At 41.1% G+C, this 15,969-nt stretch overlaps 1 protein-coding gene across 1 annotated transcript in view; it reads right to left on the reverse strand.

Annotated features, from left to right (window-relative positions):
• The window catches only part of F5 (coagulation factor V), a 65,376-nt gene that overhangs the window by 33,533 nt on the left and 15,874 nt on the right, over window positions 1-15,969 (reverse strand). Inside the window, exons 4-8 of the mRNA XM_027417161.2 lie at window positions 9,372-9,584; window positions 6,572-6,715; window positions 3,054-3,275; window positions 1,488-1,653; window positions 264-441 (exon numbers count right to left, since the gene is read on the reverse strand). Of these exons, the coding sequence (XP_027272962.1) occupies window positions 264-441; window positions 1,488-1,653; window positions 3,054-3,275; window positions 6,572-6,715; window positions 9,372-9,584 (923 nt within the window). The remainder of the gene's footprint in view (window positions 1-263; window positions 442-1,487; window positions 1,654-3,053; window positions 3,276-6,571; window positions 6,716-9,371; window positions 9,585-15,969) is intronic.

Genomic DNA, 15,969 nt, shown 5'->3' on the forward strand with positions numbered 1-15,969 from the left:
TATGCTTATTTTGGCCTCACGTTCTTTGCTCCCTTACTATTCTTCACTCCTCCAATGACAGTGACTCTGTTTTATTCCCTTCTAGTTTGATTATCTGTCAGGACCCCTTGTATTATTGAGTAGGCTATAAATGAATGAAATACTTAGTAAAACTAAAAGCTGTGTTTGAATTTAAAATTTTATGAATATATTTAAAATTATTGAAAACTGTGAACCCCTGATGCCTCTTCCATACTTCAATTCTTCCCTATGTCTTAGCTTACCTTGAGTGTGTCCCTGACCTGGGCTCTGATAATAGGGCCCAGAATCCCACTTTGTTTGATATTAGAATTCTCCGTGCGTTTGGTGAAGGTCTCTTCCTCATACTGCCTGTAAATAACTTTCTTATACTGTTTTCCAATTTGGTTGGAGAAATTATCCAAGTGCAAAGACCTGTATTTCCTTAAAGTGAAATGAAATAAAACAAAAGTTAAACTACTTCAAGTAGGGAGTCCAGTACGATGTGCAGGGTGGGATGAGGGGCTTGTGCATACAAGTTCTCCTTTTGGGTTAGCTAAAATGCTACTTCTGGGAATATTCTCAGTGTAGTTTACAACATCCCTCCCTCCCTCCCTCTTTCTTTCTTTCTTTCTTTTTTTCTTTCTTTCTTTCTTTCTTTCTTTCTTTCTTTCTCTCTCTCTCTCTCTCTCTTTTTCTTCTCTCTCTCTCTTTGATTCATAGTATTCTATTGCAATAATGTGATATAACTTGATACTCTTTTCTGGTTGATGAACTTTTGGAATTGATTCTAATTTTTTATTACTATTACCAGTGCAGCAGTGAGCACCCCACTCACACAGCCCTTCACCTGTGAACAAGAATATTTTTGGATAATTAAATTCCAAGAGCACAGTGTTTGGGAAAAGGTTATATGTTCTTACAATTCTAACATATTTTGTCAAGTTATCCCACAGAATGGCTTTAGAAGCACACTGGGCCACCAGAATGTGCAATAGATTTTGTTTCCCACAACCTCGTCAACAGATGGTCACTACACCAGGTGAACCTGCCAGTCTGATAGGTGCAGAACAGCATCCCAGTGAAATTTCACTTTCATTTTCCTTATTATGATGGCATATGAAGAGCAACCGGAACTTCCAGTTTTATTTATTTTTCTGGCATCTTCTCTCAGGTATGAGAATAGAAGAGTAGCACTGAACTTGTGGAACTGATGTGAAGGCCTTTGCAAACATCTACTACTAGGGTTAGCAGCAGCAAGCATTCAGTGAGTTCTAGCTGCCTTTGTTCTGATTATCATCACCAGGCCACATTTTTATGGTAAATTAGGTGTAATTAAATGTTCATGAGGATAAGAATGTTTAGGTGGAAACCAATACACAAGTCCCTTGAGAGCTGGCCACTCATGACATCAGACTTCAGCCTCACACGGTAGGGACTGTGAGGAACATTTTTCTAATCTTCAAATGGTCTCCTGAATCCCAACTCACTTGTCCATGCTTGCAGGTATTACGGGTGCGTAGTTCCAGATGACTTCCTCGGCAGCAATGAAGTACTCCCACCTCTTCATGTGCCGTCTCTGCTCTCGAGTGAGTGTCTTGGGACTCCTGGTTTTCTTTGGGCAATTTTTAATGTCAATGTATGCCTGCATCCCAGCTGGATTAAGATATAAAAGAATTTAAGAGAAAATTTCATCAAAATGCGTATTTTGATGGGAGACAATTAATAATTAATGGGAGACAAATAATAACAGCATAGCAATGTTCAGACAACTTTTAGCCATTTGGGCCTAGCACTCTTTTAATGGGTCACCAAGGAGGCAAGAGTAGAAAGCAGGGTGAGAGGCAAGGGCTAGTGGAAGAAGTTGGAAAGGTTCCCTGTTTTTCTTCTGTACAGGAACAAACTTAAAACCCTGGGACTAGGGCTGGGGTAAAGCTCTATGGTCAAGTGTGGGCTTAGTATGTAGATGGCCCTGGGTTTAATCTTTAACATTGCTCTGTCTCTTCCTCCTCCTTTTTCTCTTCAAAATAACCAAATATAAAAATTTTGTCTTTTCTTGTTATTTGTCCCTTTGCTAAATGAAGAACTCAATATTATATACTTAATGTGATTAGTAATAACTCATAATACCACTTGTCCTTAATTTTGGTCTTATTTTTGCTTTATTCCTTAACAAATATACCACAGTGATAGTTTATCAGTGTCATCACCTCCAACATAATTTTCATTGTTCCGAATGAAAACAAAATGATCTCATACAATATTTATTCCTCAAGTGCCTACACACCTGGTTTGGTTTCCTATAGTAACAGAATTTGCTTAGATTTCCATCTCTTTTAGCTTGAATGCTCCTTTTAACAGTCTAAAAGCAAAAACCTGTGACATGACAGTTAACTCCTGCTGGTTCAGGAGAACTCACTGATGCTCTTTGAAGTCCATTTCTAGCTGGTGTGGTGGCTCATGCCCATAATCTCAGTACTAGGGAGGCTGAGACAGGAAGGTTTTGTCATGAGTTCAAGGCCAGCTTAGAGACCATAGTGAGTTTTAGGCCAGCTTGGGCTACAGTGTATGACCCTTCCTCAGTAAAACAAAAAGAGAATGTATCACTTATGTTCCATTCAACACACATTAATTGTGTTCTTTTCTGTGCCAGGCTTTTGTGCTCATTTCATTGTACAGGACCCTATTCTTGTGTTTGACCTTATCAGTCTTGGTAACTCTGTACTTCTTCAAATTCGTGGATGTTTGCTTTGCTCTATCTAGTCTCTGAGTTCCTTCCTTTAGCTACATGTGAAACACACCAAAGAACTTATCTACAGAAGTGTTAGTTTTCTTCCTCTTTCATGAAAGTAGAGACCTCTTCAGTTTTTGCTTTAAAACGTCTTTGTCAATGCCTGCGCTTCCTTCATCTCCAGCCAGTGGGTCATGAGTCTAAGAGCTGAGGATGCAATGGTGTCATTGGGAACCATGATGAGCCATCTAGGTGGGGTTGGCTAAAAGGTTAAAAGAACGAATGAAGCTGCACTCAACACAAGATGGTCTAAAAGGTTCCTTGCCTTGGTAATGCTTTGGGATGAGAGAAGAAACAATCCACCTTCCTTCTGGGCTCACAGTCATGTTTGCAGTTGTAGACGTAGCACTGACCAGTGTGATGGTGGACACCTTGTGCTGGTTCTGCTCTAGGACTTGGCCGTTGAAGTGAATAGAGAACAACTCTGGCCCGGAGCTCATTCCAATCAGATGCCAGCTGACGTGGTCATGCGCACAGACTGTTATATCTGAGGGGAGACAACATCCAAGCACACAGTGGCAGGGAAAAAAAGAGTCACAACTCAAGTAGCAAGTAATACCTCAAAGCGGGGGGCGGGGGGGATAGAACTTAGAATGGGGCCATTTCCCCAGAACTACAAGGACAGCTAAAGGATTAAGGCTAGGGGCAGCTGAATATGTGATGAACCATCCTGATTTGTCCGGTACTAAGAGGTTCCTTGAGACACAGAGCTCTCAGTGTATGAGTTGATAAAGTCCTGGACAAGATGGGGTGACTGGCTTCAGTTGGAAGGTCACTAGCATCTCCCATAGGCCAGAATGTCAGTACCTAATCCTCTCATGAATCTCATGAGAGGTCAAGTTCTGTCAAAGTAGAAGGAAGTGTGAAATGTGCTGAGGAAATGTTCTATTGTGTCTTTACCCACGTTTAAATTCTTTTAGTGACAACGGATTACTCTCTGTGTTACTGATGTCCTCACTGTAACTGGGCACCAAAAGCTTTTCACAGGCAGATTGATAACAACTGAGGAAGAAAAAACCAAGGAAAACGCTCAGCTTTGCTGTCTTTGTTGCCACAGTGATAAAGAAAATGCTCGCTTGCTCTGGGAAAGAGTCCAGTCTTGGCTCCTACCCAGATCCATGATCACTGGATACAAGAGGATGGATGGTCTGGGAATTGGCTTCTCATCCATAGAGGAGCTTGTCCTTTGTGAGATCATTGTGAACAGGAAGCTGGGAGGTAGCTAGGTGTGTGTGTGTGTTTCTCCACTTCAGAAGCAGCTCACTCTGAGTCCAGCAATGAACATGTCTACAGTAGTATTGTAACAGTGTATGTTACTACAGAAGGATGGGGCCCTACAGGCATAAGTATTGTGTCTACTGAGGATTTTTCTTCCCTTCACCTTGCTCTTTTGTTTTTAGTTGAAATTATTCTTCTTTTCAACTACATAATCTCTCTGTTTCACTATTTCAGCTTTGATATATAAAATACATGGATAATTCTCCCTGTCAGGACACATATAATGCAATTGTTAATTCCATTTCTGGAAACAGCATATTGCGACTACTAGTTGGCAAGGACAGCACAGAGGCAGGGAAATGAATGAGGCTCGAATTCAGATCTTCCAAAGTAGATGTCAGTTAGCTCAGTCTCAGGTTTGCAAGAACCTAGGTTTGGAACTCAGAATCGGTACCCAGAGCTGCATGAGCCAGGCAGAAGATGGTGCCAAATGAAATAGAATAAAAACTTAAAGCAATACTAGACCTCAACTCTTGACAATTTTTGTCTCTTTGTAAAAGAAGCTATTTGTGATATTGGTACATAATGAAATTTAGAATTTTTATTTTTGTTTACAGTTATTTATTGATTTCGTGTATGTGCATGGGCACAAATGCCATGACTTACATGTGGGAATCAGAGGACAACCTGTGAAAGTTGGTTTTCTCTTTCTACCATGTGGGTCCTAGGGACCGAACCTAGGTCATCAGAACTGGAGAAAAGCACCTTTACCTGCTGAGCCATCTCAGAAGCCCCTAGAATTTTTTAATAGGGAAATATTCTCATTTTCCCAAAACAACATAAACATAATATATACATATATACTTCGGATATATATATATATATATACATAATATACATATATACTTCGGATATATATATATATATGTATATATATATATGTGTGTGTGTGTGTGTGTGTGTGTGTGTGTGTGTGTGTTTGTATATGTATATATCATAAGGGACCAATTTTAGCCAATTATCTTGTAATTGTAGATTTGAAATTTGAATGTATATCTAGTACAGAAGCTAAGGTTAGGATCTCCCACAGAGCAAATGAGCAGATTCCCAGTCACATTGGGAGCAAAGAAACAGCAAATCTAGGCTTTCTCCCTGAGTTGTTATTACTACATCACACACACACACACACACACACACACACACACACACACACACACACACTGTGTATCATATATGTGTGAATATTCTGGATTTTTCATTCTAAGTCAGTTCTACTAGAAGGACATAGACGAAGTGGTATAGGCAGTTGCTATGGTTATGGCATGTCTCTGAAAAGGCTCACATGACAAAAGCTTGGCTCTGTGTGGTGCATTTCAGGTGGTGAAACCTTTCAAACACAGAGCCTACTGGGAGGTGGTTAGGTCACTGGAGGTACTGTCCTTGGAAGAGATTTATGTAGTCCTCATGGGACCTTGGTTAATTCTCATGAGAATAAGTTATTATAAAACAAGGCCATCCCATCCCTGTTCTTGGCTTCTACAATGTAGCCATTTCCCTTTTGCTTCTTTGCCCTGCTATGACACAGACAAGTGGTCCCTCCCCAGAGGCTGAGCCTGCCAGTCTTGATTTTTTGCTTCTAAAACTGATTTCTTTTAAAACATCTTTTCTTTATTTAGTAGCCAGCATTCAGTATTTTATTATAGCAACATAAAATTGACTAGTACAGTGGAAGTCAGTTCCCCCCCCACTTAACAGTTGGTAGGATTTTACTTTTTTTTTTTTTTTAACAAAACTCTATCTGCAGATGGGAAGAGAAAACCTTCTACATATAGCTGAATATTGTTTATCAATGGACTTTTGAACAGCTAACAACATATTTGTATAGTAGAGCACACTCCTGTTTTTCTTTACTACAAATATCTTTATTTCTTTTTTAAAGTTTTATTTATGTATGTATTTCATGTTCACGAATGCTCTGTCTTCATGCACACAACCAAGAGGGGATTATATCCTATTGCAGATGGCTGTGAGCCACCATGTGGTTGCTGGGAATTGGACTCAGGACCTCTGGAAAAGCAGCCAGTGCTCTTAACCACTGAGACATCTCTCCAGCCCTCTTTATTTCATTCGTTCAGTTGACCATTCTTATTCGAGTGTAACTCTGTACTTGAATAGAAGTGATATGCTCAGATGCCACACCTAACAAGGCTGTAACAAACACGGTTGTAGGGGGACATGCTGACCACGCCCACTTAGGGGCTGGCACAGGTGACGCTAGCCCAAGTGGGTGTGGTCAGCGTCACCTGTGCCAGCCCTCAAGTGGGTCTGGTCAGCATTTCCCTCTAAGCACGGTTCCTTCTGATTTATCTGTTGTACTTCCTGGGAAACACAAAAGAAGACGAGGATGATTAAAAAAACCACGGGCGTCACTGAATCATTGCACAGAAGGGTGATAAGTTGCCACTAGGCATTGGAAACCAGTGTGCTAAGCTACCTTACAGAAACTATAGGACCAAGGTACTGGTGACACTGGCCTTGCTGAATGGTGCATGGCTCCTGTGTTACCTGGCATCGTCCTATTCACAAAGCCATTGACTGTGTACATCAGGGATGGTGACTGGCTCCAGCTCTTGCTTTCATCAAACACAGCAAACAGCAGCACATGTTGCTTGTCAAACATCTTCTGTGTTCCATCCTCGGTTAGTGTGCCTGAGAGAGAAGAGACATGCTTCTAACACTTTCTGGATTGAAAGGTACCTTTAGTGTCCCCATACATGCGCATTGGGGCCAGAAACAAGTAATGATATAAACTGGAAGCATACATTCCCAGCCAGGTCTTATGATGTTTTCCTATAATGTCAGTACTCAGGAGGCTGAAGCAGGAGAATCATGAGTTCAAGGCCACCCTGGGCTATATAGGGAGTTCAAGTCCATTCTTGACTATGCAGTAAAAGTCTACTCCCCCAAAAAACCCCCAAAACTCCCTTCCCTTGCCCTTTGCTGCCTGTGGTGGGTGGGAGAGTTGACCCTGAGGTCATGAGAGTAGAAGATCTGGACCTGCCCTTCACTGGCTGCAGAGAGTGACCCCTGCACCCTCGCCTGCACAACACAGTAGCACCTGGCCCTGGTGGTATAGGTGCAGATGAGCTGACTGTGAGGATGTGAGAGTGGGAGAACTGGCCCCACCCCTTGCTGCTTGCTGTTTGGGGTGAGCTAGTCAGGGAGGTGTTGGAGAGCTCACCCTGGTGATGATCACAAGAGAGAGCTGGTGGGCTGACCAACCCAGCAACCCCCCAGGCCCAGAACCAGGGATATGAGTTGGCTCATCTCAACATCCACCCCATCTGTGATCTGCTGGAGCCTTTGAAGGAGTCACTGCAGTGGACACTTGAAAGTAAAGATGTGTGGACTAAAGGGTATACTATGTGACTCACTGTGCCACACTGTGGCTATCATGATGAGAATTTTCTTTTCTTTTAAATTTTATTTTGTTTTGGTTTTGGGGGGATGTTGCAGTGACAGAGGGAGGATATGAAGGGATGGGGAGATGAATGGGATTGGGATGAGATATGAAATCCACAAAAAATCAATAAAAAAGTTTTCAAAAAGGGTATTTATATGAAATAAATTGACAGTTGTTCACTTGGCGGTGGGGGGGGGGAGGGAGCCCAAAACAAACACCATCAACAATGAAAACCATCCATTATTCCGGTCTTCTAGACCAGAACATACACCTTGTCTCAGATGGTACAACACAACACCCCATGTTGAATACAGCTTCCTCATTTATACATAAATGGGACACTCGACTAGAGAAAAAATGCTTGTGTCAAGATAAACCCATCCTAATATGAGTAAAAATGGTGATAAAGTGAAAATGCCTTTTATAAGATTAACAGCTTTTTCAATACAATTACAGTATCTTTTATATCCCAGGAAATCAAAAAGTATGATGAATAAATAGCTGGGTATATGATCTGTGTATAGACATAAATGACATTATCCCCATGATGCAGTTTGCTGTGGTTCTTTGATTGTTTCAATGAAAGATGAGTTGAGGTTTCTCAGAGTAAGAGAAGAAGAGAAAGTCAAATGTATTTCTAAGAAGCATAGCTAATGGAATTCCTCACTGTCAGAACATGGTCAAAAGAATGACACATGGTGAACTTGTGCCTTGGGGAACTGTGAGAGAGGCTCCAGGAAGGCCGAGGGCCTTTTACCTCAGGTGTATTTTGTTCCCTGGATTGTTTTTGGATGTATTTTGTGCCTCCCATGTTAAACATTTACATATGATTTATAAGACGTTTGTTCTTGTTGGATGTCAGATCATAACTATTGAACCCAACAGTGAAAGGATGTGCTGAGTGTTTCTTCATGTACCTTGAATCTGGATATGGCTTTTTACCTTGCTTTCGTGCCTTCCCAGATACAATCTACGGTATGTGCCAGGCAATGGTGTTTAAACTGGTCTGCCCTGAGAAAGTTCTGGGAAAGGGTTGCTCTGTCAATATTTAGTATGTGCTTACTGGAGTTTATTTACATGTTTTTCTGATCATGTTTTTCTGAACTCAAACAACCTTCTTTGGATCAGTGCTTTCTTCATTTCATCGGTGTATGAAAGTACACTGAAACTGACGTAAAATTGTCTATAGCATTAGACCATAGTCTGCCCCATTCCTTAAGGTCCTCAAATCCCAGGTCTCAAAGACACATATCTACATAGGTCAGCAAAGCTTGACACTCATGAAATCTGTGGACTACACCTAAAGTGTTCAACTTGTTTATAAGAAAGCAAGCTGAGCTGGCAAAGGTGGTTCACTTCACACCTGTAATCCTACCCCTTGGGAAGCTAAGGGAGAAATATCACTATGAGTTCAAGGCCCTGTCTACTAAAATAATAAAAGACCAACCATCTAACCAACCAACCAACCAACCAACCCATCCTCAACCAAATAATAACAAAGAAAGAGAGTTCGAGTATTCATTCTTATAAACCAAATCACCAAAAGAAACCTCAGCTATGTCAGTTGTACCAGCCAGTGTCCTTTCCAGGAACTCTCTCAGTGAGCAGGGTGCTGCACACTTTAAAATAAATAGACTTGGCTTTGAGGCCATACAAACATACAGGCACAATGTAAGAACAGGTTTGAAGGAAGTTGCCATGACTAAGATGAAGGGAGGTTTTAGAAGAAATAGGAAAAGCCGGTGCCAGGTGCCATTTTCCCTCATCCACGATCTGGTCTCCACGGCCTTCTCCTGCCTCACCTACAAGAAGGTACCAAGGTTCTCCCAAGCTCACCCCAGTATAATCTCCCAGCCACCCCAGCGTCTTTGCTATGGTTGAATCTGGTGTTGTTGCTTTTACCTTTTTTACAGATAAGCAGAGGTCCAATCAGCCCTGAGTTGAAATCCTGGGTCAGGTTTTCATAGGAGTAGTAGATGTGGGTGAGACATGGAGGGTCATCTGGTGTGGGCCCACTGTCCTCACTGATGACCCACTCATAGGTGTACTCTCCTCCAGGAGCTACAGCATCATCCATCCTCTCCGCTGGGAATGTGTGATCAGGGTAAGAAGCCCCTGGAGAAGAAATAGCCACAAAGATATCTTGGGTTTTCCATCACTTTCCAGTATGGGGAACCTGAGATGAGCTCTCTGCAAATAACCTGCATTTCATAGCAACTTTCATAATCAGAGTCACATACCCCTATCCCCACATCTACACAATACCACGATAACCTGAAGAACACTTGCTACTAGTGAAGATTAGTTAAGACTGACTACGATTTCAGGGTATTGGAACAACTGATTATATGTAATCAGAGACTCAAATCGCATTTCATCAGTAAGCCATCTCATAATATGAGAATCAGTATTTTTTCTTCTGAGTCCTTCACGAGACATACTAGCTTGCTGCTGGCATGGGATGTGTGTGCCGTTTACATATTGTTTTGTTTGGCACTGAAAACATATTTTTTTTACTGCAATCATGCCCCCCTGTTTTTGTCTCTTTGTTGCTCCTTGCCATTGGACCATTCCAATTCTTCTCCACCCCATGGTCTCAGCATCTAGCTCCTGTATGCAGTCTATTCCTTGGGCATAGGAGACCAGTCTGTCTCAGAAGTGAAGATTCCTTACTTCATTGTGAAAAACCTATTGACAACCTATGCATCCTGGGTGTTCCCTCCAGCAGCAGCAGAGGGACGATGTAGAAATTAGTCTTCCGTTTTTGAAGAAGAACCTAGATTAAAAGGAGTTTGGAGGGTTGAGACATGGTAGAGATGGAGCAAGTGAGAGCAGGAAGGGGAGAGGCCAGGGTCCCCGGCAATCAAGAGGGACTGGCTTCCTCTTTGCCAGAGGCATTCCTCATTCAATTAAGCCAACTTTTTCACTATCATCAGTTGATGCCAAGGTTACTCTATGGGATGGAGTTTGCTTTGCTTGGTAGAAGGTGAGCTCATCAGAGCACAGGGAATCGAGCCTGAAGTGGTTTATATGATGGGCCAAGGACCAGTGGGAACTATTTTTCCTGAAGTGATTTCACTTTTGAAAAGAGGAATGCTTGATTCAGCCCTGCTCTCCCCTTCTTTTTTTTCCCAGCCATCTTCTTCACCTCCCTCTTGTTATTTCCTTTGATTGGTATATAATAAAGCTCACCAAATTTAAACATAATACTTGGTGAGTTTTAACCAATGCATATAGTCTGATGGCCGGTCAAGGTGAATGTAGAGGATGGTTCGACTTTTTTTGCTCAAAGTGTCCTTATGCTACCTGCGATCCATGCTCTCCTATCCAAGAAACAGTTCACTTGCTTGCTTTCACTAAAACTTTGTTTTTATATCATGTCATATTAATGAGATGATACATAGTTTATCCTTTTGTGTTTGATCGGTGTCTTATTAGGGTTTCCATTGCTGTTATAAAACACACCATAAGCAATTTGAGAAGTAAAGGGTTTTGTTTTAGTTTGTACCTCTTAAGTCATACTCCATTGCTGAGGGAAGTCAGGATAGGAACCTGGAGGCATGGTCTTAGGCAGAAGCCATGGAGGAGTGCTGCTTACTGGTTTGCTCAGCCTGCTTTCTTATAGCATCCAGGACCACCTGCTCAGGCAAGGTACCAGCCACAATGGGCTTCACTCTCTCACCTAAATCATCAACTAAGACAATACCTCATAGCTTGTTATAGATCCTAGAGTTTACAGCTAAGACTGGTGATTATTTTCTTCTTCCAGTTGTGGGCATAGCATCTTCCAGTACTATGAAAGCTGGCCAATAGAGAAGGACCTTCAGGGTTGGTACCAGCTTGATACCCTCGTGTTCTATGATTCAAGTATATGCCACCACAGTAAGTCAAGGATGCCCCACACTGTCACATGGCTTTCACTGACCACAGATCGAGAAGTCTGCTACCATTTCTTAACTTTTCCCTTCCCTGTATATGGTGTCTATTTTTCTGACTACATTCAATAGTTTTGCTTTATCATTGGGTTTTGGCCATTTGGTCATGATATGCTCTGGTGTGGTTTTCTTCCTGTTCCTCGACATAATCAACCCTTTTTTTAAATTTTTTTTCACACTATATTTTATAAATATGTTTTCCTCTCCCTTACCTCCTCCTAAATCCTCCCCAACTCCCTACCCCCTAACCTTGCTATTTCTCTCCCTCTCTGAAAAACAACCACGAAAAAGAAAACTACAAAGAAGCAAAATGAAAAATAAAAAAGAATAACTGACTAATACAAAGAAAAGTCAGTAAGACAAAAATATCAAAACAAAAGAGCATGTAGATGGAAACTCCTTGGAGTATGGTTGATATACTCAGTATTACTCTATTGGAGAAAATTAGTATTCCCTTTCCCAGCAGGTACCATTTGTGAATAGCTTCTTAGTGAAGGGTGGGACCTTGTGTCCACTTCTTCTCAGTGCTGGGATTTTGTCTGCTTTGAACCTGTGCAGGTCTTGTGCACACTGTCACAGACTCTGAGTTAATGTGTGTATCAGTTTTGTGTCTGGAAGACACTGTTTCCTCACCCACCACCTCTGGCTCTTAGAATCTTTCCACCTCTCCTTTCCCATAAATCCCTGAGCCTTGAGGGGAAGGGATTTAATAAAGACATCCCATTTAAGACTGAGTACTCCACAGTCTCTCACTCTCTGCACATTGTCTAGTTGTGGGTCTCTGTGTTAATTCTCATCCACTGCATCATACGCGATTCTTGCCATTTACTCTGTATCTATCACCCACACCTCCTGCCTGTTTCCCAGACATGCCCAGTGCTATGCTACCCAGGCTCTCTGCTTATACAGCTGTTTTTGTTTAGAGTATTCTTGCTCCATTTAATTCTTTCTATAAAAGCATGCCCATCTTTCTGAAGCCAACACAAATACCAGTTACTTCTTCCTTCATCTCTGATTCTGTTACATATTATTTTTATTGTACTCACAAATTAAATATCTGTGGTATAGTATTTCTTACTGATAATTATTAGAATTCTGCACATTTTGATTGATGGAGTGTGGGTTCCTCAAGGGAAGAGGTTTGGCATGTATGTTCAGCATCTCTGGTGTTTTCTATAGCACATTGGAAGCATGGAATATATGCTCAATGCATGTTTGCTGTAATCCTACAGTTTATGGTCCTGTGGGCTATAGCCAAGGTCACCAACTCATAGCTTTTAGATGTAGTCTGTTAGGATTGTATGTTATGAAAGTAAATTAAAATGTACCATTAAAAAACTGAATGTATCACTTAGAAAACTGAATGTATTATTTAGGGCCATCCATCACTGATTGCTCTTTAAAAAACAAACAAAATGCAAATTTCAGAGATCTGGTGGCATAGCCAAACTCTGGCACAAAGTCTGGCCGATCCAGAGTCCTAGCTGTGGTTTGTCATTTGGTTGTTTGTGTTTTTAGTTTCTGTTCACTACTGTCCATTGTAATCTTTGTTCATCTAACTACAGCCCTGGCTATCGTAGACACCTGAGACTATGACTCTTGTTCTAAGGTAAAAATCAACCATCGAGTGCATTTCATCTCTCCCACCAAGAGAGGTTTAACACTAACTATAACTAATGTCTACTATTAGATAAACTCCCGATTCCATGATCAATAAGATTTGAATGTTAACAATGATCAGGAAGCTGAGGAAAGACAAAAGCTTAAGCAACTCCCTGTGAGTTATAACATTAACACTTAATAGAAGAGTCCATGAGGAAGTGTCTTGAAGGAGAAGCAGGGGATCTTTATCTCTGCACGCTAAGAAGCACAAAGAGGACTGATAAGGAGGCCACCCTCCCAGGTTAGGCTTTATGCAACAACCGGTAGGCATGCGGTTCCTTGAGCTGCCCTATGTGAGCTGCATGCTGCCTTTACTAAGTGATCTTCCTCCACAGTCTGCTGGGTTAAGACATGGCATTTCCCAACTTGAAGCTGTCACTGTTCTATTTGCTAAGACCCCACAGGGGATTCCTATAGAGGGAAGTAATATCTTCCTGCTGCCTTTATAGGCTCTACAAAAGACAGAATGTGACCTACTTTGCAGGGTAAGAGGTTGTCAGATACAATTTCTGCTTAGCTTTTACATGACTGATTTAACATTGCTCACTCCTCTGACTCCATGCTACGTATGATGGTGATGCTCTTTTTAAAATTATTTAATTGTTTTTGCATGTGTATATGTAATATATAGGCATATGTATGTGATTATATGTGTGTTCGGGTGCACATATACCTGTGGGCATATGCATGTAGAGGCTGATGTTGACACGAGGAGATATCTTCCTCGATGGTCTTTACCTTATATATATTGAAGCAGGGTCTCCCACTTGAAACCACAGCTCTCTGATTCAGTAGTCTGGTTAGTCATCTTGATCCAAGCATCTCCTGTCTCTACCTCCTAAACCCTGAGGTTACAGGAGAGCTGCCATGACCACATCCCCTTCTGGGGATCCAAATTCCTGTCCTCACACTTGCACAATTAGCATTTTATACACTGATCCATCTCCTTATCACAATTTATGATTAAATATTTGTTACATTATATGACTCATGATATCTTTTCTGGATAGGTTGAGGAAGAAGGCATCTGAACTTTGACATTAAAGTCAAAACTTTTGAGTTGTACCCCTGAGAATTTGGTAGGGGCTCTTAATACCCCTTTAAAGCCCTGCACCTTAAATTAAGATAAAATAATTCATTTTTTATAAATGGACTAGAACACACACAGACACACTCCATATCCCAAGCTGTCATGCCATTCACAGTCCATCCATCTCTCAACTTCTCGAGGGCTGACATTAAAGCTCCAACCCTATGTCAGATGAGACATATCTTAGTGCTCTTCTTGTATTCTAACACATCTGAGATTGGGGTGGCTTTAAGTTGCTATAACAAAGTCCCCTAGACTGGGTGGCATCTAAGCACAGCCATTCTTCATGGTTCTAGAGGGTATATGTGGGTTTCAACATGGTGGTGCTCTCACAAGGCCCCTTTCTGGTACAGACTGCTCCCTTCATCATAGTCACACATGGCACACAGAGGGTGAAAGAGTTCCACTTATGGTTCTCTTTATAAGGGAGGCTTGTGACTCCATGACTTAAGACCCTCCCAAAGGCCCCATCCTGATATAGTCTCATTGAGGATCAGGTTTCCAACAGATGAAATTTTAAGGTGAGGCAAATTGGTAATAAGACAATGCAACTGCTTATAATTGCCCACAAAATTAATACATTTCTGAGCAAAATGAAAATAACCCAGTATCCTTATTTCTAATAAATCATTAGTCCTTCAATTTAGCCCAGCAATGATTACACAACTCCCACCAGCACCAACACCAGCACCTCAAGCATCCCAGGCACTGTGTTAGGTGCAGATGCAAAGCAGACCAGGGTAAGTTTGTGATGGCTCTGTCCTTGTGACGGCTTTGACTTCTGTTTATTTCCCAGGGCTGCTCAATGCAGAGGCCACAATCAGAACATGCTGCCTGTCTTGAAGAAGAACCTATGTAGGAATTGCCTTCTAGGTGTGTGACTGATTTTCCTAGTGTCATCAAATCTATTTGTGAATATTTAATGGCTCCCACTCAAATTTAATGTTCAGTGGGCTTTAAACCTGTGCAAAACAGGATGCTAGGATATACATGTAGGTACTGAAATAGTTGCTATGGCAATACAAATAGATGTCCACAAGGAGAACTTCATTTCTCATTTTAATGTAAGATAGCATTTTGTATGCTTGAATGACAATTTTAATTAAGTTTAAAAGGTGAATTATGAACACCCAGAAATAAATAGTGAACAGCAGATTTGCACATGGAATGTATCCTGTAAGTACATACAGGATTACTAGGATAACTGGAGGATACTGTTTTCAGTGCTTTTACTCTTTTCATAGCAGATTATTTTACTTTTAGAATAAAACAGAAATGTTATAGTTCTCATTTTGTAATCTACATACTATAAAACATAATAGAAACAGATTTTCAGAGGAAGTGGTTTTGAAATGTGGTTTGTTGTTTGTTTTGGTAAATCTGATTTTGAATTTGTAATCAAAGTTAAACTCTAAATTGAAAAGAAGAGAAATGGACAGAACGAATTGTAATAGGGCACAGAAGGCCTTGTTCACCCTGTGGTAGAGTAAACCCCTTACATAAGAGTTCTCCCTCATTTTATATTTACTCTGTTCTGTTAATTTCCTGCTCAGTCTGTGGTCAGCTTTATAGCGTGTTTACTTCTGCCATGAGGTACTAATTACTTTCAATGCAGCCCCCAGTATGTTTTTAAATATGAAATGGTGCATGCAAGCTTTGTGAAAGTGAAGTTCTGTAAAGAGACTCTGGTCACCCTTTAGGGCACTCATTCATTAAATCTCCCTTGTTACTTATTTTTTGTGATCTCTTTCTTCCTATTTATTAAACACAGTGAATGTCTTTGTGCATGCAAAGATCCAGGATATTCCTCCAG

Source organism: Cricetulus griseus, chromosome 5, assembly GCF_003668045.3.
Source record: "Cricetulus griseus strain 17A/GY chromosome 5, alternate assembly CriGri-PICRH-1.0, whole genome shotgun sequence".
Taxonomy (NCBI): Eukaryota; Metazoa; Chordata; class Mammalia; order Rodentia; family Cricetidae; genus Cricetulus; species Cricetulus griseus.